The 25,550-nt window shown below is 37.0% G+C and overlaps 1 protein-coding gene across 2 annotated transcripts in view; it reads left to right on the top strand.

Moving 5' to 3' along the window:
• PLCL2 (phospholipase C like 2) overlaps positions 1-25,550 on the top strand; it is a 101,609-nt gene that overhangs the window by 38,417 nt on the left and 37,642 nt on the right. For both annotated transcript variants that reach the window (XM_039549082.1, XM_039549081.1), the window contains exons 3-4: positions 18,365-20,851; positions 24,226-24,429. In XM_039549082.1, coding sequence (XP_039405016.1) covers positions 18,365-20,851; positions 24,226-24,429 — 2,691 coding nt within the window. The remainder of the gene's footprint in view (positions 1-18,364; positions 20,852-24,225; positions 24,430-25,550) is intronic.

Genomic DNA, 25,550 nt, shown 5'->3' with positions numbered 1-25,550 from the left:
TAAGACTACATTTGTAACATTTAAAGTTAGTTAAAACAAGTGAATCTTACACACTGAGGCAGAGTTGCAGTCTGAATTTGGAATGTTTTCCTGAAATTGGTTAAAGTCTTAGGATGAGAAGCATCCAAAAGATTTGCTGTTGTTTAGCCTTTGGGTTCAACTGTGCAGTTTGTTTCTGGAACCAGCCAACGGATGTGTGTGCAGTCTCACCATCAGCACTCGTTGCCTTCCAGTCACACATTTTTGTGAGTTTTCCACACACTGCCGTATCCAGAGCTGTGACAAGTCTGCCAGTTTTTCTTGAGGATTCTTGCATTGCTAATGTGTATGTTGCTCAGTTATGTCCATGACAAAATGATATGTATGGCAGACTTGCTATTCATAAAGCTATGTTTATACCTGGAGTATGGTTTTGGATACAGTAATTTACTTCTAATCTCAGGCAGAATTGCAGTTCTGTTACCATACAACATAGAATTTTGGGAAGGTTGCCTGTGTAAACATTTCTTTTTAGCCCCCAGTGTCTTATAAATCAGTGAATAATATACTTGAATACATCCATAAAACGTATCTATTTTCTTTGCATAACTTTGGTCAATCTGGCATATGGGAACAAAACTAGAATTATAATTCTGTAGCTGTGATACATTCACACAAAGTGCAGTGAACAGCTAAATGGAGGAGAAAATTTTTGGATATGTTTTCATGCATCTTGAAATATAAGATGGTTGGTATGATGTTACTTCACCAACTATTACTAAGTTAGGAACTAAAAAAGGATTACAGCCCTGTAAGATTTGCTTGAAGTTGAACATGCATTAACTCGGAAGTGATGATGGCATTGGACTGTCCGCTTTGGGGTTCCTGGCTTCTAGCACCTCCTTAAAAGAGTGACTGATTACTGCTAGGAGTCAGGAAAATGGATCACTTAAAAAGGTTTGCTGGAAGAGCTGAAAGTTGAACTCCAAATATCAATAGCTGTTCCAGAAAGTTTGGGTCTATATAATGACACTTAATAACATCTTGGAACTTTTGCATGTTTTTTTAGTTTATTTTAGTCTTGTCTAGTTTACAGACATCCAGAGTTACCTAGTAGTGTTATACTAGTGAAAGTGTCTACCATCACACTTGCTTTGAGTTGTGTTTCCTGTATTGCTTAGAAATTAGCCAGAAACCCCGGGAAAAGCATAGAATGTAAGTCATAATCTTGAAGAGTGTAGCAGATATTCTCTTGAGGCTTTCAGAATGTTTATAATCAGCGTTAACAAGCTAATCAGTAAACTGTGGTATGTGTAATACTGCTTTTAAGGATTTTTCAGCCATTTATCTGTTGGTGTTTCCTCATTAACCAGCGGGTAGGCTGTGTATTCAAATGGTATCTTTTCTCTCTAATTTACAGAATATAGATGAGTGTGTGAGTTACCTGATCATTGGACAGGTCTGAAGGGTGGTGATGAATGGAATTATATCTGTCTGGCGGCCGGTCTCAAGTGATGTTGCCCAGGGCTGAGTATTGGGCCAGCCCTGTTTAATATCTTTATCCATGATCTGGATGAGGGGATGGAGTACACCCTCAGTAAGTTTGCAGGTCACACCAAGTTGGGCAGGAGTGTTGATCTTCTGGGAGGTAGGAAGGCTCTGCAGAGGGACCTGGACAGGCTGGATCAATGGGCTGAGGCCAATTATGAGAGGTTCAACAAGGCAAAGTGTTGGGTCCTGCACTGAGATCACATCAACCCCAGGCAGTGCTACAGGCTGGGGCAGAGTGCCTGGAAAGCTCCCCAGCAGAAAAGGACCTGGGGATGCTGGTTGACAGCAGCTGAACATGAGCCAGGAGTGAGCCCAGGTGGCCAAAAAGGCCATTGGCATCCTGGCCTGTATCAGGAGTAGTGCGGCCAGCAGGATGAGGACAGTGATTGTCCCCCTGTGCTGGGCACTGGTGAGGCTGATAATGATTAGTGGAACAAGGTATTAAATAATAAGCAAAGGAGTTCCTAACAGTGGATAAAGAAACCATGGCCAGCACTGGCACAAGCAACTGCTAAATTATACTGAAATTATAATAAGTTGCAGCCAATATAAACCCTCTGCATAGTGAATTTTCATTCAGTTTATTTCACTAAGCACATTATCTTTAGGAGTAAACCTCCTAAAATGGACTGTGTTTAAAACAACCAAATTACACAGAAATGGTTCTAAGTTGTGATAAAAATTATCAATAGTACATGTATCACTAATCTGTTAACTTTTCTTTTTCCTATTGACAGTCCTTTAGCTGTTTTTGTCCTGTGAGACCTATTAATGAAAATTGTTCATACTTTGCTGAGGAGGACCTTAGGGTCCTGATGAATGAGAATCTGGCACGTGGTCAGCAATTCATCCTTGCAGCAAAGAGGGCCAACAGTATCCTGGTATGTGTTGGGTATTGTATTGTCAGCAGGTCAAGGGAGGTATCAGCTTAATTTATTGATTACTAAGTGTTCTTGGTATATTTGAGGCAAAAATGATGAAGGATTATCTATTAATATGTGAAGAGTTCTCCAGTTACTGTTATCTTTTTAACAGATTAAATTGTCCTAACGATCAGTTATCAGTAAATGTGATTCTAAGTATCCTGAGGTTACTGACCTGCGTGTGGGAAGCTCAAAGCCCATTGCCCCTCAGTAGCAATGTCTGCAGAAGACTGCTCCAATTACCCTCATATGAAGCTCTGATCTCCTTGAAGAAAATAAATCATTTGAGATTAGGGTAATCTGAGGAGAAGTCATTTCTGAAATCTTACGGTTTAATTCAGGTGTTTCAACACAGACTAAAGCGTGTTCATACAAGGAGGTTCTGTGATTTTCTTGTGTGTATCTGCCACCTGTCAGTATCTGCTAAGGGCAGTGGGATGACTGGTTTTGTTCAGATGCAGTTTGCAGCTATCTTGGTAGAAAAAGAAGGTGAATAGTATAGTGCTGGCTTTAAGCACTTCAGGCAGTACATGAATTTCCTACCTTGAAAATAATACTGTTTACCACAGTAGGGATTTTGACACAGGTTAAGATCTGTTCTGAAACCTTTCCTGTTCTTTTTCAAAATTGCTGGGAACTTCTATGGAAAGACAGCAGGTCATGCTCTGAAGAGATAAGCCTCTCTGGTGTCTTGCCTAGAAGAAATAAGGAATCTTAGTCTGTGTAGTTGCAGAGAATCTTTGAAGAGGCAGGTGCTCTACACCTGCCCTTCTTGGAGTGGGGTTTAATTGATAATGTTAAACAACAAGCTTTTGTTTTCCTTATCGAGCCCTCGGGAGTTCTCGGCAGTGCTGTAATGTCTGCAGAGGAAATCTCAGTGAGAGGCAGTAATGAGTTCAGATGTTTAGATCTCACCATTGTATATCCATTTCATTTAGGTGAAGCCAGAATTAAAAAAGTGAAGGGAAAAAATTGTTCTTTGGGCTAAGATTTGACATTGCTGGAAGTATCAGGATCTTTCATTTGCTTTGGATGCAGCTGTGTCTGCCACAAGTTTAATGACATGTCAGCTCCGGTGGGACTGTGTCTTGTTGGTTGACTTGGGGATTGAAAGAGGTGTGAGCTCTTGATCTATGCTTTTTTTTGTAATCTGAATTTTATTGATTCGTTTTTTCTTCCCAAGTGCCTGTTTTTGGAAAGCCTGTGGAACCTTGTCATCTTTAGATCTCTTTTCAGATTTATTTGAAATCAGGAAGTAAGTTTTAAAGTTAGGAGAATGTGTGTCTCTTATGCATTCTAAGATGATGTGATCCCTTGGATTATTTTCCTAGGAAACCGTCTAAAACATAATATATGGTTCATTGGTAGCCCTGGAAACAGCCTGCGTCTACCTCAATCACTTTTATCATCACGAAGCTTACTCTGCCATGATTTCCTTCCTTCTCATAAATCTTTTAAGAAATAGTTTTTATTTTAACTAAATGCCATTGTGAGAAGTGTACAAATACCGTGGTAGGGAAAAGATTTTATTTAAACTGGGACATTTCTGCTGTATTTGAGAGCAGATCATTTAACAGAGATATCTGAAGGTTCAGTTCCTTAACGTTCTGGGAATAATATTGTGCTGGATTGGATTGGCAGAAGATGATGGGTGTTTAAGTGAAGGGTATTTATAATACATTACTAAGGCCAAAATGTATTCTTTTTTATGTAATGTGTGCAACTAGAACTGTTCTTAAAAAAAGTAAATAATCCAGTGCAACAGGCTGGGACCAAATTGTTGTTGATTTTCCAAATTTGTAAAGTTTGTGATCTATTTCTACCAGTTTAAATAGCTAATTTACACTTGATTGAAGGATTGAAATAGAGTTGCAGCATAAAGCAAGTTGCTGAAATAGGGATTCAACATATATCAAATAAGAAGTTACTGAATGTCAGTGAAATAGTTATACCACTTGTTTGTTCTTTTCTACTGAACTATACTGACAGTTAAAATCCAGTGATAGGGAAAAATTGGCCAGCAACGAGTTGCTGCAGATATGAATAGACTGTTCTATTAATATCACCAGAATGCTTTCGCTGTGTTCTGTTAACTTAATGTCTCAGAGAATTGGTTGATTTATAGCAATTTTCAATTATAATGTGACTATTTTTAGTTCAGGATTCAAAGTGGGTAACAAATACTGAATTCTATATTCACATGTATATATATATATACAAAATGCAGTATCCAAATAATTTAATATTTTTGTTAACTTTTCAGTTAGTTATTGCATCAAGTTAGTTCAGCAAATTATTTTCCTTTAGCTGTATTCTTTCTGTTCTGTCTTAGTAAAGAAATCAAAATCTTCTAAAGCAGCATTCCTTTAATGGCACATCTGCTTCGTCTCAGTTCTTATGCTTCCCTTTGGCCCCTCTGTCACTTCAAACTTAAGGTCTATTGAGTCCAACTGGGCCAGTCATGTTGCAGTATGAGTTTACAGAAATGTGTGGAAATATGGGTAAAGCTGGTTAAAGATGTGCTTTTAAAATGTTTTACATACAATCTATTTCTAAAGAAAAAATTAAACCCCAAAAGTCTTGAATTTTAATGACAGTGCTTTTTATGGCTTTTTAAAAAATCTAATAATCTCTTTGGTTTTGTAAGAAGTTAAAGATTTACTATTTTAGTCTTTGTAGCAGTTAAACTATTCTAAGTTTTTAAATATACAAAATGTTGTTCCTTCAAATTTCATTATGGCATTTGAATACTTGCCTTTATTTTCAGGGTTCAAGTGTAAGTATTAATACTGAAGGCTAGTCTGCTTTTGACCAGATTTATTGGTATAGGTGATCCGAGGGCCAGCTCTATTTTTAGGGACCACACAAATTCTAACAGCAGGCTTTTTTTCCTGGCGTAATTCAACTACTGGGAGGAGTAAGCTGGGTAACCAAAAGACACATTTTGCAAATATAACTCTGCCCATTCTAGTACTTTTCCTGGTACACTGGTGTCATTTAGAGCAGGGATTTTCTTTACATTACTGTCCACTGTACAGGAAAACTTTCAAGTAGAATCTAAATATACTCTCCACCACATCTTGATTAAACTATCTGAATGCTTTAGGTACGAAAGTGGCTCCTGTGATACATTTTCAGTTCTGACTAACAGTATTAGGAAAAGAAAACATTCTTTTCACAAAGGTTTCCATGTTGAAGGTGAATGCTTGAATCATTTTAAAACAATAAAATATGAACTATTAAAATAATATGTTTGGATAGTTTTGTTAAACCAGTAATTATTATTAAAGAGAAAGTTGGAAGTAGGAAGCTGGGAGAGCGGGGGCGTTGACTGTGAGGGAACAGTTCTAGTTTCAGTCTCTCTGTTACATTGAACAAGAATAAAACTTCTCCCCATGAAATCATTAAATCGCTGAGTTTTCAAGGTGGGTGGCTATAAGGTTGAGATAAGGAAAATTAATGTAGTTTCTAAGTATTACCTGAACTTCCCTTCTTCAGCCTTTTCTTGCCCACCCCAGGCATGCACCTTTTTTCCTTTTGGTTTAGGCAGGTGGGCTTTCATGGTGGGAAGGTGATTTCTAAGGACAGGGATAGCACTCTGTGCTGTGAGCAGAATCAGTGGAGGCCTTTGGTGTCAGAGTGAGCAGAAAGTAATTCAATTTGAAGAAAAGGGATGAGAAAATTGTTTTGCTTCTGTGATTGGTTTTAGTTTTGGATATCAAGTGAGTTAATTTTTTGTGCTTTACACTGTGAATTTTGGAGTATTTGTGATGTGTAAGAAATTTAGAAAGCTGCATACAGGGTATTGAGAGATGGTACATGAATATACTGATGAAAGATTAATGATATTTCCCTTGTATGACTTAGTGGTTTAAAAAAGGAGTCTTTTTTCCTAGTAATTATTTTTTTCCTCCACAGAACACAATTATGGTATTACCATATTTTCATTATTGCCTGCACCAAGTATTAAATACACTGAGTTCTGAAAATTAAAAGTAGGATTATTTTTGCCTGCCATATTATACTGAAGTTCGAGTGCACACTATATCCGTAGCCTTCGTCCACAACTAGAAGTGTTATGAACCATATTTTACAATATTTTTAAGTTCTTGCGTACTTTCTTACTGCCCCAAGTGCTATAATTCTAAGCTATATTGAGAATTTCTTAGCAACTACTTGCCAAGATGCTGCTGTTGTAGATGAGAATCTAAAAATTGTCTTCAGTGTATTTGCTCTTGACTCTTGTATCCTTTAACATACCGAAACTGTAATGTCCTGTAGTGATACTTATTCAGCATTCCTCACAAGGCAAGCTTGTAGCAAGCGATCAAAATAGATCCCCTTAAAATACTAAAAGTCTGAAGAAAACTGGTATACCTGCCAATTTTTATTTGTTTAGTTGTAATTATTTGGGAAAGCATACAGATAACTTATTAGGTTTGGTTTGTCAAAGCTATGAACATTTATATAAAGATCGCCTGCCTTGCTTTGCTTTTTATTTTGCTTAGGATAAACAAATACTTTATACTGTTTGATTTTTGTAGTCTTTCTCATGTCTTTCTGTTACAGGCATCTTGTATTAAATATTCATAGTTCACTGTTCTTTCCTAAGTGCCTGTAACTGTTATGAATAATTAAAGAACTGAGTTAAGGGGGGGAGAAGGGCATTGATGTAGCATTCAGCATGAGAATTTCCTGTAATTTTTTGACAACTGTAAATTACGAACACCTGAAAATCAACATGGAAAACAAGCCAGAAACAGCCTTATGTGGTTAGCAAAGGTACTTGGGTACTCATGTCTTGTCTGCCTGTGTGTTAACCTAGTAAGTATTTTTTATCTAATTCATAAGAATTGTCCTTAAAAATCAACAGCTAGTTATCACTGTTTAATTATCATTACCATCTTACCAGTAAGGCTGAAGTAGCAACTCAAGAATTTGCAAGATAACATTTGTTTAGCAAGTCGTAAATTTTTAAAAATTTCAACTTTTGTATTTAATTTAATACTGAATTATGTGCGTGAACTCTTTGTGGCATTGAAGAGTAAATATCGGTATTAGTCACTCTCCTAATTGACAAAAAGGAACTCATCTCAAACCACACAAGGAGAACAAATCAGTCTGTGAAGTTCCATTTCTTTCTTTAAAGTTATCTTGCAAAATTTGCTAGTCCAATTACAATTAGTCCAGAAGCAAATCTGAAGACACCATTCATCAATCACTAGAGTGAAGAAAATCAGTTGATGAATTGAAAGCTGCAGGGCAGTGGTAATGATAGTTTTTAGAATGAAAAAAAGTTTTTACATTTTATTACTCTGAAGCCTGCATGCCTGACTTGGAAAAAATAACCTATGGGTGATAGTTTTACTTCTGTGTTGTTCCCTGGAAAACACTCAGTGACAGGAAAAGACACAGAAACACCAGGAACTTTCCGAGAGAGCAGATGACATTTGGATTGTAATTTGGACAAAATACACAAATTGACAGCACAGGTGGAAGTGAACATTTTGCCACATCAGGGAAAGTAAAAATGCATGACTTAGTCATAACATTGTGCTGAGAGGTTGGGTGGGATGACCTGTAAGGATGCGTGAAAAAGCTTTTCCTATAAATCATAGAACACATTTGTGGTCAATCTGCTGTTTATTTTTTGTGAGCAAGAGATGTTGACAGTTAAGGGAATATCATGTAGACTTCCTCTTACAGTAGAGGAGAGAGACAAGGTACTTTTCTGCTTTCTGACTAAATTAGTCCATCATAACAAACAGAGTTATTTTCTTTTGCTGGCTGCATATGCAGCATTGAAAATAAGAATCTTGTCTGCATGGAGTAAGGTGTCTTTTTCCATATTATTTTTTTAGTATTTAAATATATGTTATTTTGTGGAGTATGTACCTGTAATGGCATCCTAAAATGCATACTCTACATACTTGTTTTTGTACTCCACATACTTTTGTTTTTGAATCAGATGGGATGGTGTCTGGGCCTGCTAGGTAGGAAAGTTGGTAAAAAACCAAGCAAATAAATCAAAACAAACACTCATGTGTGGGAAAATCTGGAAAAGCTGCTGGGAAGGCTTTCCCAAGAGTGCAAAATGGTTGGGAGGCTTGAGCCAGTGCTCCATCTCACGTCTTGCTGGTGATGCTGTTGGCTTCTCTTCCTCTATGATGCTGAAGGCGAGCAGCAAAGGAGAGGTGAAGCAGCTTTCTGCAGAGCCTGCATCTGAAATTACAGAAATCTTAAACATACATTACTCTGTTATATTTCAAAGTCACCCACGTGCTGTACTTTTGCTTTAAAGGCCGACAGCTGTGTTACTTATTTTGCCAATTCGGTCAAATTGCTGTTTATGACTGAAACAAGAAATGGAAAAATGCCATGCCTTCTACCAGTGGAACTAACATGCAGCTATGAATACTAGAAAAAAATCTGATATTCTACCCCAGACTGCTGCGTATTAAATCTTGTCGATAAGTCTTGATTAGAATGCTCCTGAAAGTGTATCTTAGCTGTAATGTTTGGGTATTTAAAACATTATGGAAGACCTGAAAATGAAAATGCTCAGAGTATAAATAGGCGTGCGTGTGTATGCAGAAAGAGCATCTTGCTGTTTTTGCGGATAACAGTGAAGACTCAGAGACTTCTCTCCTGAGCCATGCTGAAACCTGTTGAGCCATTTTGTTGAGCCAATTTCAAATCCTTTAGTACTTTTGTATGCAGCATCTGCTTTGTTATCTTCAGTCATTATTCAAGCTAAAAGCATCTGTAGCTACTATTACTTTTTCTGATTGTTGATGGCAGAAAAAATAAAATGGTTATAATAAACATAAGTTTCTCTGTGGTAATTAAAATGATCTGTTTGTCATAGTTTAGATATAATTTCTTAATACATGAGAAATTAGGAGTCTAAAAAACTCTCAGCTTGCTTATCTAGGGTTAAAACTCTTCATGCCATCAAGCAATTTTTAACAGCTTTCTGTCAGTGCAGTTTCCTCAGTTTAAGACTCAGTACATAGTAACTGCTGTATTACATAAATAATTATTGCAGTTTATATGAATTTGGTTAAAATGTTGGTTGTTTGGGTCTGAAATATGCATGTTTTGCTTTTATCAAGTTTGTGAAAATGGGATACCTCTTTTGCTCAGTTGGAAATGCTTCCAAGAAGCCTGAACTGTAACTGACTCAGTAACACTAAGAACTGAGATGTTCATGCCAAGCATAACTCAGGCTTTGGCTCTCTCTGTGCTCACAGGAGTCTGGGTAGTTTCCTTAAATGCTTCTTATTTATTTTCTTTTGAGACCAGACTGTTTTTCCCCTTTCCCCTGCTCATCTGTATTGTAAATTAACCCCTGAAACCAAATGCCCCTTTATTTTAATTTCGTAAATGTGCAGATGAACTCATACATGACAGAATGCTTCAATGGTGTTTGAATTTTGGCTTTGCTGGCATGTTTTAATGTTCAGATATAATATTATATATATAATAATGTATTATAGAATTATAATGTCATACATAGTATAATATAATTAAATTATAAAATTATGTTATAAAATGACAGAATCCTAGAATGGTGTATTATAGTAATTCCTGGTAGAAGGCAAACATACATGGCAGCATGCAACTGCAGAATGGGGAAGTCTTAGTTGCCACAGATTTAGGTCAAACTCAAACATAGTAAAAGTAGCATCAACTCCTTTATTTTCAGCAGAATAAGCAATTTCAGATTGTTTACTTTCTCTTCAAAAGAATATGGAGTGGGTTTAAGTAAGAGCTGAGTGAGAAGGCAGCAAGCAGCATCATGCCCGTGGATGTCTTCGGCATCTTCGTGGAAGAAGCAACTGCCTTGGACTTGATGATCCCTTGTGGGTCCCTTCCAACTCAGAATATTCTGTGAATCTGTACCTACACCACATGGCAGAGAGTCAGGGACAACTCCCTTGTGACATCCTGTGAGACAACTTGAATAATGAAATACTGAAGGATACGTAAGACAGCATCATCAAAAACGTATTAAAAGATGGTTTCTTTACTCTTGCTAAACTGATCAAATGACTAAATAAGCTCTTCTGTAGGAAGTTTTGTAAAGAAACCCTTTAGTCTAGACTTTATTTGCAAAACCATATCCTGTTATTTCCTGGCTCATTGCAGTCACAGTCTTTCCAGTTAAATTTCCTGCTGTAACAGCAACAAGGCCAGCACAGGCTACCGTTTTTCTCTGCTCTGTCTAATAGGTGGTGTGAAAGTGATCTTTCTCATATCATAGATTCATAAATTTTCTGGTGTCCTGTTTTCTTGAAATGAGGCAGAACAAAATGAGCCCAAGAGCCTGAGAACCTCAATTCTGTTATTTTGTGGTGTTGGCAGTTCTTATAGCTTGCCTTTATGTTTTATATGTTTACGAAATTGTTGCTGTACTCTGTCAGGTAGACCAAGATGAGAGATTTTGTTTTCCCTAATAGAATTGTTTGTGTTGGAAAAGTCCTTTAAGATGACCAAGTCCACAACAAAACCTAATGACATAAAACTCTACTGTCAGTTCATGCAAGATTGGATTTCAACAGAAGCGTTTCACCTACATTGATTTTAATAGAATTAATTTCTTGATAAAAGTGAGTGACTGTTCTTTCCTCCCATTTTTAATTGGTTCTTTGTTTCTGGTGGTTATTTTGAACCAGCTCTGATACTTAGCTGGTCACATGGAAAATTGTTTCAGCTCACTAAAATTGCAGAAAACTAATTTGGAAGAAAATAGATTTTTTTGTTTCCTGAGGTAGTGAGGTAAGTTAACTTACTGTGCGTCAGACAGGTGCTAATGAGGGCCTGAGAAGCTGAACTGGAGAGAACAGAGACGCAACTGGGGCAGGAGGAGGAAGACACAGGACAGAAAATGAGTGTTTTGAAGAGGGTTTGAAGAGGGAATTGGTTTACCTGTATCATGAAACATGCAGTTTGCTCATGTGAAATAATATAGGTAATTTTTGTTTGAATATTGAGCTAAGACTTGCACCTGTGTCCATAATCCTTTAAGTACAGAATTCCTTTAGTAAAAAAAAGAGGTTAAAAAAAAAAAAAAAGAGTTGTTACTTGTTCAACTAATCGTATTTTCTTTCCTCCTCGTTGTTATTTATGACATTGTTTAACTGGATCTGGCTGGGGTCAACCCTCCGCACATTAGAAAAATATGTTTTTCTTAAAAGATTTCTACAAACAACAGATATGTCATGAGTACCAGTTTGGGGAAATATTTAAATGCTGGGCACAAATACAGTGATTCACAACAAGTGGGAGGACTTGTGTTTTCCAAATAGCTGATGTTTTGTCTCTCCTCAAATGGTTGTTATTTCAGTTGAGGACTCTACTTTTGTTTTACTGCTTGGAGCTGTGTGCAGTTAAACAGTGGCTACAAAAACTGCTGGACACAGTCTGATTTAACACGTGCCATTTCTGAAGCATCTGGGATCCTGTCAGCTGAACTGCTGATTACTTGAAGAGTTTTTTCTTGTTTTGGTTTCCACATGCTCTGGAAGCTTTGGACAGCTGTGTTACAGCATTAAAAAGTACGTGCCTTTTAGTGAATCCGGGTCACTGTGTTAGTAAGGATCTCCTGGTAATGGCAAATTAAAAGGTGCTGACTAGGAAAAGAAGATGCTTGGCTGGAAGAGAGGGGCTGAGTGGTGGTTGTCAGCAGATTCTTCTGCTGAGTTGTTGATTCCAGGAGAATAAGGCTGAGAGAGGGTGCATCGAAGGCAAGGATGTAGAGCTCCGAGCTCCTGCCTTCAGGGACATGGCTCCTGATGGTGAAGTGCCTTTTCTGCACCACCACCTCTCTCCTTTCTCCTGCACAGTTCTTTTCTCCCTTTTCCCCCACCTTCTTCCAAAGAAGACTCTCACTCTGCCTTTAACTGCATAAAACTCTTGAAATCAATGCTTAATTTTGTGTATCAAAAATACAGAAACCGTTGCTGATTTGAGTTACCTTTTATTTTCCTTCCTTTTTTTCTACTGCCTCTTTCACACAAAAACTTGCTTAGCCTCTTTTATAATGCTGCATTCTATGTTGTAGAATGAGTTGGCAGCTATGCACAGGAAAACTATACATAATATAATTTATTTTTTCATATGTGCTTGCAAAAACAAGTGGTCCTGTTCATTATTGCTGTTTCAGTTACAGGTGTTTTTTCAAAGAAAACCCTAAATATTTTTGTGCTAAAAATATTTGTAGAGATAAAGATAATGTGATTGACGTTGCACTTGTAGCACATTTGCTCATCCACACTAGCATTTATATCTCTAAAACCACAGGTGGAACCTTGGAAAAGAACAAATTACTGATATTATAATGTTTTTAACAAAATGCATTTAGAAAATGAATATTTTAAAGTGCTGACTTAAATAAATGTGGTTTTTTTCCTTTGACTAGACTTAACTATATATAGACATGCTTTCTTAAGTATGAAGAAAATCTATGAAATTCAAGTTTTTTGTCTTGAAGAAAAATGCTTAAGAATTTTAATTAAATAAACAGAGCATCAATTTTTGTTTAACTTACTACTTCCTGAAATAGGCTTGTTATACATCATGTCTTCAAGCTAGGCGATTTTGCAATTACTGCTGAATTGCATTTGGTAAAAACAGGCAGGTCTTGTACTCAAATTGGCTACGTACGTATCACATCTACTATAAAAAACAAGTCATCAATGAGCTGTATAGTGTCAGAAGAGTAGTTCACTGTGTTTTCATTATGAAGATCATCAGTCTGCCTGTTCTCATCAAAAAGTAATGAATTTTACTGACACTGTTGGCTACAGATGTACACTAAATTATATCTAAAACAGCTTTCACACCTTATGACATGAAATAATGGTGTAATTGGATAAAAATTTAAATTACCACACTTAAGTCAGGCCTTTCTTCTCACCTACTCACCTGTAATTGCTCAGAGTATTGGCACACCACTGTCTTTCAGGTTCACAAGCATGCCACTTAATTCAGAACTTATTTGCAAAAAAAGATAAAGAAAAAATTGAAAGCTCTTGAGACACTGTACCTGATTGCAGTCTTATTACTATGCCTATGTACAGACCTTGCTAGGCTGAATGGCTGACATTTGTCTTGTTTCTGTTTGGAACGAACTAAGTAGGCATTCTTGGGATTGTAGCTTCTACAGACTGTGTACCATCGTTGCCTCAAGGTGTGTGAGTTTTCTCAGAGGTTGTTGAAGCTCAGCCCTTGGCAATCAAAAAGCCTGCAGTGAGGTGCTGCACTTCAGGGGGTCTTTTGTGTTCTTGTTTCTTACGTAATCACTTGGCCGGCAGAGCACTTGCCTACTCATGGAGTGGTTGGGCTCTGATCCCTCTGCCTGGGCATCTTGGAGTGCTCATGCTCTCAACACTAGCATGGAGCTGCCTTCCACACTTTGGTGAACCTCTGGCATATAAAAATGAATGGAAATTCTGTATGGTTAGAGCATAAACAAGTAGCAGCAGGAGACCTGTCCACCTGGGGAGGTGTGTATTGAGAGGACAAAATTCAGTGTTCAGGTCCTTGCTATGTGGACTACATTTTGCATTCAGGGTCACCAAGTGAAATGTTTATGTTTTATGACATCAGGGACTTTCACTTCCCAGACGAGTGCTCTAGAAATCTGCCACTGTGCCACTTCCTCTTGTTACCATTGTCTTTTCTTTTTGAAGTCCTCTGTTCTAAAAAGAGTACCTTCGTGGGCTAAATGCAGATAGAGGCCTGGATTTTCCAGTCTAGAAACTACCACCTCAAATCTGCAGGTGGCTTTAGTCATGGAGAGAGGCAGGATGTCATGCACCCATCTCCAGAGTTTACATGGGCCAGTGTGAGGACCATTCTGTATTGGCAGGTGGATAGCGTGTTCTGCACTGTACTCTTGCTGAAGCCCCACATGTACCACTTTGACGGGGTTGGCAAGCCCCTGCTTTGGGCTGTAAGTGTTCTTAATTCCACTGGACCAAATGGTACCTAAACATCTTGGCAACTTGGTGTTTAAATATTTTTTAAGTACTGCTTCTGGGGCATGATTCATTTGGGCATTTACAGGTCATAAAGTTCACTCTCTGCTTCCTTTTCTTTAGGAGATGTTTACAAACCTTACACTATTCATCATTTCCTCTGTGATCTATTACATTATCAAATAAATCTCTGTTTGAACTCTACTGCTGTCCCTATCAGTACCAGTGGTTATTTGAACTGCCTTTTAAGTAATTTTATCATAAAGTTGCATAAATTAAAAGCGTTGGCTTTCAGGGATTATGTGTACCTCTCTCAGTGTCTGATTCAAGATTCTCTGTTGTCTCCAGAATTCTATTTTGTAGATAGTGCTGTCTTGTCACATAGCTGTTCCTTTGTTGGTACCTTGAGAGGCATTAAAAAAGTTATCATGGATATACTCTTCCCTCCTTGTGCTTTTAATCCATTTTCTCCAGCTGTGTCTGCCTCTTAAGTGCCACAGGTGACAGCTGGGATTATTTCTGTTTTTTAAACTGCTAGATGCTTGTTAGAAACTCCTGGATAAACTAAACTCCGTGTAGTCGCTTGTAGTGGTTATGAGCAATGTTTCAAAACAGTTTTATCTGTGGTCTTGTCTGTTCCTCAAAACATCTTGCAGGTGACCTTGGCTAGGGCATAAATAGTATTAAGAAATGTATTGATGAGGTGGTTGTTCTGGTTTCAGTGTTTAAGCCTGATGAAGCCCAGGCAGTCTTTAGGGGAAATCCTGTAATTGATGGTAGGACATTATAAACTGAGGATTGACACGGTCTTCATTGTGCAAGAGATCCTAGAATGATTGAAAGTTGTTTCAGCACGAAAATTGTAGCTGCTGCTCTGGACTGAATTATGCATCTGCACTGTAGAGTCAGTGTCACTTTGAGCATGTTGAACAGCAAGAACCCTGTTAAGTCTCATGAATGCCAAGAAGTCACTCCTGTGTTTGTTCAGATATAGTTTTCTGATATGCCATTCTTTTTGATTCAAGGCAGACCTAAGGCCAAGAGAGACTTAACCCAGTTCATGAATGCCACCTCACTTTCAGGGTAAAATCCTCCACATCTTAGAATAAATTTGTCTCCTCCATGCCAGACTATATTGCCAAGACTCACAAATGAATTTCACACAGTTTGTGCATGGTCTATGCAATTGCATTCTCAGCTTGTGGAGTGAGAGTTTTTTTCTGTGTCTTTTCAGAAAAGCAGGTTTTTCAGACAGGTGAATACTTCTCGCCAGTGTCTTTGGTAAAATATCCTTGAAGTTACTCTGTTCATGCACATTGATCATGACTGCTGTGTCTCTGCTGGGATGGGGACTTGCACAGGCCGTCTGGTAGCTCAGGATTATTGATTTCTCGAGAAGCAAAAACTTATGAAGGGTGTTCTGGAGCTCAGAATGTTTTCACAGTCATTCACACTGTGGTGCTGGCTTTATATAAATAATCGGAGTGGCTAGACTGCTTTACCCTGCAAAAATGAAGGGTACTGGTGAACTGGCTGCGAATTCATCTGGCAGGCAAGCAAAATTATCTTGCAGGTGATACATTGAATTACTCCTCTGATCCACATGCATGAACTCCAGTTTAAGCTTTCAGTAACTAGAGCTGGCAATGGGGCTGCCTTGAGATGGGCTTGTTTACATCAGATGGTATCAAGAAATGGAAGATATTTCCTTTCTTTTGCTGTTCAGTGTCTTGGATCAGATACAGTCCTGATCATAGAGATCTTTCTTCTGGTCATGGTCAGGCAAGGTAATACTTGCCAGGCATTGATGGTTCTGGTGTCAGGAGGTTATCTGTCAGTTGCCTGTCACTCAACAGTTTGAGAAGTGTATTCCTCTCTCAGGTCTGTGACTGAGAAATCTAGAGCATTAAGGAGTTTCAAAATGCTTAATTCCAAGCCCTGAAGTACCAGGCAGGAATGTCATTGCTCATTTATGTGGAACTGTCCTTCACCACTTTTTCAGGTTAGGAGATATAAACAGGTAGACAAACAAGCTAGGCTTAAAATAGAACAAAAACCTCTGTAAACAAAAATCACATTTGATTTTTTTTTTTTTTTAAGTTAAGGAAATTTGCTGTTGTTTGAAAACAATCCTTATGCCTAAACTACATGTAGTGAGATTCCGAGAGTCAACCATGTGCAGTATCCATTTCAGGTGTTTGATCTGCAGTTAGAAATAAAACAGTCCTCTGCAGGGTTATTCGCTTTTACTGGTCTCTTGAGAACTTGAATAAAGCAAATTCTGCTGTCATTAAAGGTGCAAGAATAGTATGGTTGATTAATTTTCTCAAACACGGAACAGCTAATATTAAGTCTGCTCACTTTACTAATCATTGTTTTCAATGAAAGACTTTTCAGGTGCTTATAAATTAAATTACAAAACAAGGACTCTGCATTTTTAATTTAATGAAATTAAACATACAGCACATGTGCCCTGAACTGGAAATGCATTTTGTAATGGATGGTTTTTCTCTGAACATCTGTTCAGCGCAGCAATCATTAGAAGTTTTCTTTCACTTTCCTTTCTGCCATTTAAGCAATGCTGATTTGCACTGGAGCAGAGGGAATATCAACATTCTTTTTTTTTTTTTTTTTACAAAGCTGGCAAAGTAATTTTTTGAGCTGTGCTGGTTTATAAGGAGAACACTTCTAATTAGAATATCTAATATAAAAATATTTTTTAATGCAAGTGTTATTTCAGACTAAAAGTTAGGTCATCAAGACACGTTGCTTTCAGAAAAAAACCCCAGCGTTTTTCAGTCTCAGAAAATGCAGATAATGAAAGCACACAAGTTTCTTAAATTCAGTTCTTATGAAATTGATTGTACTTAAGACCTGTGTTGCTGATATACTTGCACTTGTTTTAATTACCACAAACAGGTACAATAGAGGTAGCTAAATGAATTTTTTTCCTTTTTTAATGTTTATATATCCTGATATACCCAAGCTTTCTCTAGTAAAGTAAGACCTCTGGGTTATCTCATTGCTTTAAGAGCAATGGTGAATCACTTTTGCTTCCCTTCATGACCAGGTTTTCCATTCCAGTCCTTTCTAAAGACATGAAGGTTCTTTGGAAACAGTTAAACTCAGAAGTTTCTTTCTGAGTCACTGCTGTATTTTCTGAAACTCAGAACTTGCAGGGAATTACATCTGCTCCAGTCCAGTTCCTTGTGTTTCTGTCCAGCTTCTTTAGACTGTCATGGGTATTTTCCTGCTGTAGGGGAGGGATGTGTGAGTGCTGTGGGCAGTCTGTGGGAAGAACATGGATGGGTGCTCTGGTGAAGGGAGCTATGCATAAAGAAGTGCTGTTAATGTCTTGTATGCTTAGATTAGGGCCATGTCCTATGGATTTTATGTGGTTAGGACCATGTCCCATTGATTTTATATAGTTAATTGTGTATTAATGTTTCTCTGGTGTTCACAAGGACCCTGTCAGCATGGTATTAAAGCATTATATTCTGTACTGACAACTTTGGCAAGTATCTGTAGGACTGTATAAGGACTCAGAGAAAAGCTTGCTTCCTACTGCCTTGACTTCAGAACCTGTTCTCTCTCTAAGATACAACTCATAAAATAAAATGTATATACATATATGCAATAATACAGCATTATTGTTTTGTTAGCATCGAAAACTTGTTTTTTTAATTTTGTGTTCATCAAAAATACTTAAAAAAAAATCTGGAAGATTAGTTATAAAAGCAAGAGTAAATAGAAAGCCATTATTAGTATTTTCACTGTGATGATTCCAGTAAGAATTTCCATCTTACTGGTCATCACATAGACATTATTGAACTACTTGATGAACTTTCAGCTTTAAATTGAAACCTGTTTCAATGTTGAGCAAAATCATACTGATACACTATTCCCCCCCCCCCCTTTGTTTACTAGGATGGTACGAAACAGAAACGAGAAAGGAAGAAGACTGTGTCATTCAGCAGCATGCCCACAGAGAAGAAGATCAGCAGTGCAAGCGACTGTATCAACGCCATGGTGGAAGGCTCTGAACTCAAAAAAGTCCGATCCAACTCCAGGGTGTATCACCGATACTTTCTTTTGGATGCTGATATGCAGTCTCTACGCTGGGAACCTTCGAAAAAGGATTCTGAAAAAGCAAAGATTGATATCAAGTCAATCAAAGAAGTAAGAACAGGAAAAAATACAGATATTTTTCGCAGCAATGGAATATATGACCAGATATCAGAAGATTGTGCATTTTCAATTATATATGGAGAAAATTATGAGTCACTAGATCTGGTTGCTAACTCAGCAGATGTTGCAAATATTTGGGTTACTGGCTTAAGATACCTGATTTCTTATGGAAAACATACTCTAGATATGCTAGGAACTACTCAAGATAATATGCGGACTTCGTGGCTTTCACAAATGTTCAGTGAATCAGATGTAGATAATTTGGGACATATACCCCTATGTGATGCTGTACAATTTATAAAAGACTTAAACCCTGGTTTAAAAACTAATAAAATTGAATTGAAATTCAAGGAGTTACATAGATCCAGGGAAAAAACTGGTACTGAAGTAACAAAAGAAGAATTTATTGAAGTTTTTCATGAACTTTGTACCAGACCTGAAATCTATTTCCTGTTAGTTCAGTTTTCAAGCAATAAAGAATTTCTAGATACCAAGGACCTCATGATGTTTTTGGAAGCAGAGCAGGGTATGGCACAGGTCACAGAAGAAATAAGCCTTGAAATTATTCAGAAATATGAGCCAGCCAAAGAGGGCCAGGAAAAGGGTTGTCTTTCTATAGATGGGTTTACAAATTACCTTACTTCACCCGACTGCCACATATTTGATCCAGAACATAAAAAAGTTTGTCAAGATATGAAACAACCTTTATCTCATTATTTTATAAATTCATCTCATAATACATACTTGATAGAGGATCAGTTTCGAGGGCCTTCTGACATCACAGGTTACATTCGTGCTCTAAAAATGGGTTGTCGAAGTGTTGAACTGGATGTCTGGGATGGTCCGGATAATGAGCCCGTGATTTACACAGGGCATACAATGACATCACAAATTGTCTTCCGTAGTGTGATTGACATTATTAACAAGTATGCCTTTTTTGCTTCAGAATACCCTCTTATTTTGTGTTTAGAAAATCATTGTTCTATTAAGCAGCAGAAAGTAATGGTACAACACATGAAGAAAATTTTGGGGGACAAATTACATACGCAGTCTCCAAACATTGAAGAGTCTTATCTTCCATCACCGGAATCACTTAAAGGGAAAATACTAATTAAAGCAAAGAAGCTTTCTGCTAATTGTTCTGGAGTAGAGGGAGATGTTACAGATGAAGATGAAGGAGCAGAAATGTCACAGAGAGTGGCGAAAGAGGGGGTAGAACAGCAAAACTCAATGACAGGGAAACGATTCCAGCTCTGCAAAGATCTCTCTGAGTTGGTAAGCATATGTAAATCAGTTCAGTTCAAAGAGTTTCAAGTTTCATTTCAGCTCCAGAAGTACTGGGAAGTGTGCTCCTTTAACGAAGTGCTTGCTAGCAAATATGCCAACGAAAACCCAGGAGACTTTGTAAATTATAACAAACGTTTTCTTGCAAGGGTTTTCCCCAGTCCTATGAGGATTGACTCTAGTAATATGAATCCCCAGGACTTCTGGAAATGTGGTTGTCAGATAGTAGCAATGAACTTCCAAACGCCTGGCTTAATGATGGACCTTAACATTGGTTGGTTTCGACAAAACGGAAACTGTGGCTACGTCCTTCGTCCTGCTATCATGAGAGAAGAAGTTTCCTTCTTTAGCGCAAATACAAAAGACACCGTGCCTGGAGTTTCACCTCAGCTGCTTCATATTAAGATCATTAGTGGGCAAAACTTCCCTAAACCGAAAGGATCAGGTGCCAAAGGTGATGTTGTGGATCCTTACGTCTATGTTGAAATACATGGAATCCCTGCTGACTGTGCTGAGCAAAGGACGAAAACTATGCATCAGAACGGGGATAATCCAATTTTTGATGAAAGCTTTGAATTTCAAATAAATTTACCAGAGCTAGCTATGGTGCGTTTTGTAGTGCTGGATGATGATTACATTGGGGACGAGTTTATTGGGCAGTACACTATTCCCTTTGAGTGTCTCCAGACTGGTTATCGGCACGTTCCTCTGCAGTCATTGACTGGTGAAAGTTTAGCTCATGCTTCCTTGTTTGTGCATGTGGCCATTACTAATCGAAGGGGTGGTGGGAAACCTCATAAGCGGGGCCTCTCTGTGAGGAAGGGCAAGAAATCAAGGGAATATGCTTCTATGAGAACATTATGGATTAAAACAATAGATGAAGTGTTCAAGAATGCCCTCCAACCTATTCGGGATGCTACGGATTTGAGAGAAAATATGCAGGTACAGTTTTATAATCAGTTTATTGGTTCATATGTGTACCTTTGTATTGTGATACATATGGAATATATGCTATTTTAAGTGTCTTGTATGTTGAATTATTTGAGTCTAATGCTGAACAGCTTTAAGAATGGATCATGTCAGAGCAGCCTTTTAAGTGAACTGTCTGTTGATGTAACCTTGAACGCACATGTGTATTTTGTTGAATGTGAACTGGAAATAGGACTTCGGTGCTGGAACTCAACCCTGTTGACTCATCCTATGTCTTTGAAGGAATATTAGAAATACACTAAAAGAAAGTATGGCGATATTTTAGTTTTTAAAAATTAAGTAGAAATGTGGGAGGAATATACAACAGATAGAAAAGGGAGACTTTAATGCTTATCAGAGACCTTACTTGTACATCTAAGAATGTTTAGCATAGTTTCACCAAAGTTATGGTTTTTCTTAATTCCCAAATAGAAGGGAGTATTTTCAGAAAGATCTGCTTTCCATGATTCTTCATAGTTATGTTAGAAATACATGGCATTAGCACTAAGGTATTAGAAGGTGTCTTCTAGAAGAAGTTGTCATACTTTAAACATCATGTTACTAAACACATGGAATTTAGGGAAAAAGTGCAGGCTGAGGTGCTTGGTTTTGTGAAAGCCAAGAGATCTCGCTTCAAAAAATGTGTTATTTGGAGATTCCATGTAAACCCCTTTTAGAAATGGATTAAGTTATGTTCTATTTAATAAAACTTTTAACTGTTCAGGAACTTCTGATGGAATACTAGCAGTGATCAACAGAATTAAGAATTGTAATTTCAAGTGGATTGATCTATCAAATCCTCTTGCTGTTATATAGTGTTAAGGGAAAAGCGATTAAAGGAAATGTCTGAGACCTGATTCTGGATTTTAAAGGCACATCAGTGTATATAAATTTCCTTTGTGAATAATCTTATATTAAAGATATTCTAATAGTAATACAATTTTAAAACTAGCTTTATATGAAAGAAGAAATTAGTAAATCATCATGCATCTCTCCTATTCCACTTGGTACATAAATTTGCTCTTTTAAAAGATAATAAAAAAAGGAATGATAAGGACTCATAAACGTTTCAAATTACAGGCTGCATGTAAAATGAACTTTACCTGTAGTTAACCTACTGAAGGCTAGAATTCTGTCATATGAAGAATACCTTATTTTAAGATACTTTTCAAGGAAGAACTGAGTTGAGGAAGTGATGAAAACAGAATTTTGTGTAGCTACGTTAAACTCTTAAATGTGCATGCTGCAGTATGCACATATAACGATATAATTGAAAACAGGCTCTACAGTGGGGTTCCTTTGAACATGAGATATTAAAAAGTATTTTATGTGTTTAATTCTGTCAGTTTGAAAGATGTGCTATCAACTAAATTTGTCATTATCTCTCAAAATGCTATCGAAAAGATATTTTAGGCACATGAGGGAAGATTAGTTTTTCTTAACTTTGCTAACAGATTATATCATGTGCACCATTTAAACTCTGTGTAACTAAGTTTTTACAGCTAATAAAAGCAAATAAACCACTCAATTATACTAAGTATCAATTTATGTCAGGGAATGTGAGATTTGTTTAATTTCCATTTTACTGAAATGTTATGTTATAAATGGTAATGGCTTTATGACCATTATATCCTCATAATATCCTCAGAAGCCAGATTATAGAGGGCAAAGTTGGTTAGTTTGGTTTTTCTAATATAAGATGGAAGAAGAGGAAAAAAGAAAAAGTGCAACAGTGATTTTAATATTTTCTCTAAATCTGTATAGGAATAGCCTTTTTTGTTTCTTTTGTTCCTATATTACCATGACAAAAGCTGATGTCATAGCTCATTCCTTGTTGCATATTAATCACTGATAAAAGTATAATATGGGTGATTGAACTGGATGTGATGTTGCATGTCTAAGTTACTTAACAGTATGAGGAATAGTCTCTGGATATAGAGTTGGAAGTCCAAATGCAAGAGTTATAGTAGTAGCGCATATTAGTCCTGTCCTGCCTGTCATTAATGAATATATACAATCCCTGGGTCCTCGTTAACCTCTCTGTAAAATGGTTGTTCATAATGGCTTAACCATGGTACTTATCTCAAGCAAAGTCTGTTTGAATGGACTTCCCAATGTCTGTCTCTTGAGCTGTGTAATTATTGTGTCATTGTACATCAGCTGATACAAGAAGTTTCTGTTTCCTGGACTTTTACTTAAAGTACACTCTTAAGTGACTGGGTAGGTGCAATTTAGTGTTCACATAATTTTGCATGAATATGCTCTGCTTTGGTATTTGTCTCATAAAGGGACAGCAAAATATTTCACATTTGATTCCTGTTTGTGTTAAGGTTGGCTTTATGCCTTTCTAGGAGACATGTTCACAAATGAGTCTTACCGTGCCAGCAAGATGGAAAGTGGTTTGGAGTAAAATGAAAATCTGTACCAGATGCCCTGCATGGGTGCGACATGAGAGAAAGGAGCACTGAGCACATTTGTAACTTAAATATACCATATTTTTGTTTTTATTTCCTGCAGGAACACAAACTCCAGAGTGCCACAGATCACCAGTTCCCAATCGGTACCAAAATCCTAAATTCAGTACAGTGCTGACAATACTCCCATCATGGAATGTCAGTGGCTGCTTGGAGTCACGTAGTTCCAATGCTGTAAATTTTCTTCAAGTTTAAGCTTGGCTATGTGGCTTTCTGTTCTACCATAATGGATATAAAATAAAACAGTAAGAAATCTTAGGGAAAGGTACAGAATCAGTATTTAAGTTAAAGTACCTTAAAAAATTTACTGAAGTGACTCTATGATAGGAACACATCAATAGTGGAGTGCTGGGTTTGTGAATCACACCAAATGGGAGCCAGCAAATCCACAGTACATCTGGACTGTAGTTCAGGTATGTTTAAAGTTACAAATGTGCTGAATTCCTCCTTCGACTTCACTTTGCTTAATTGGGACATTCAGCATCTAATATTTTGTTTTTCTTGGTGGCATTTAAAAAGTGTCTTAGAATTTTTCAAAATATATAAAAATATTTAACCAGCATGTTTTAGAACCTGTTTATTTCCATAGTTAGTTTTAGCCATGATAGAGAGATGTACTTGTTCTACATAGATGTTTTTTTCTGTGGCATATACTGAATTACTTGAATTTTCAAGATTTTTGTAAAAGTATGTGTAATACTGGTTGCTTTTGAAAACTGCCAGTTCTTCAGGGAAAAGCTGTGGTAATTGTAGCTCAGCATTGTAGCTCAGCATTGTAGCTCAAGTATAACAGTAAAGTCTTTTATCCGGAAAGAAGAAGACTTTAAATTTCATATTTAACTGTAAAGGAAACTCTTTCTTTCCTTTTTGCAGAATGCAGTAGTTTCATTCAAAGAATTATGTGGCCTCTCCCCTGTAGCAAATCTTATGCAGTGCATTTTGGCAGTGTCTATGCACTTGGTTGGACCTGATAATACACCCTTGGTAGTAATGAATCTCAGTGATCAGTATCCAACTATGGAGCTCCAAGGGATTGTTCCAGAGGTCTTGAAAAAGATTGTAACAGCATATGAAATGGTGAGTAGTTCTTTGTAGTTGTCTTGTATTGTCTTTTTAAACACTTTAAAATTATATATGTAATATACAATACCATGCCTGTTTTGAAAGTCATTTTAACCTGTGACTTCCTGGTTCGTGCTTCATTACTTGTGCTTGAAAGTTATTCCCATGAATGTACAGCAATTAGTAGTGTTTTCATACAGAGTAAAATGTAGAGGTTATTAATATACTGCATGCAAACGCGTGTTTGTACACTTCAGAAGGTAAAGTGGTTATAATCAAGAGGATTTAACAGGAAGAAGAGGATGTATTAATTTACTTGTTTTTCAGTAGTTTGAAACTTACTGTATATCTATAAACCTCTTGCTACTTTACATTTTGTGGACCTTAGTTTATTTAGGCTTTGACTCAGAATACAAAAATGCCAGGCACTGCTTTTAGGTATTATAGTTTTATAAGCACCTTGGCATGTAAAATTCTACACGAGCTCTTTTATTTTCCTTTTTTCTATCTTTCTTACAGATGTCATTTGATTAGGCATTTTTACACATGTAAGCAACTGCAATGTTAACTTCAGACATTATGTTTCAGTAAATACATAAATTGTGTCTTTAGAGACTGGAAATAAAATGTTGCAAGAAAGAAGGAAGGAAGAACTAATACACCAATAAAACTGATTTACATCCGCTTTGCATTAATTTGAAATGTGGAAAAAAGATCCAGATAAGTGTGATTTGAAATGTCTTCCTTACTTCCACTGAAGTAATGTCAGAGTGTAATTGATTATTTATTCATTTATTTGGTGTTTTTCTTTCATGTGATGATAATTTTGCATTAATTTTGTGTGCTAAAATGAGAAACCTTGCATGGCAGCATCAAGTCACTTGCCATTTAAAGAAAAAAAATGGAGAAAAATAAACCAGTAGCCCAGTTTCATATGTATCTTGTAAACTGCTTTCTAAAGAAAAAGTAGCTTTGGAATTATGCTATACCAAAGTGAAAAAAGCACTCATTGATAATTGGCAATTTAGGCAGAGTGTGTGCAGTTCAGTGGTGCCGTAAATACGACAGAATCTGGTTGGAATGATAGCACAGCTACAAGAAGATAGTGTGTATCCTTTTAGTGGTGGCTTATAGGA

The sequence above is a fragment of the Corvus cornix genome, chromosome 2, assembly GCF_000738735.6.
Source record: "Corvus cornix cornix isolate S_Up_H32 chromosome 2, ASM73873v5, whole genome shotgun sequence".
Classification (NCBI taxonomy): domain Eukaryota; kingdom Metazoa; phylum Chordata; class Aves; order Passeriformes; family Corvidae; genus Corvus; species Corvus cornix.
Note: the sequence above shows the minus strand (reverse complement) of the source record. Positions and strands in the feature narration are given on the sequence as shown.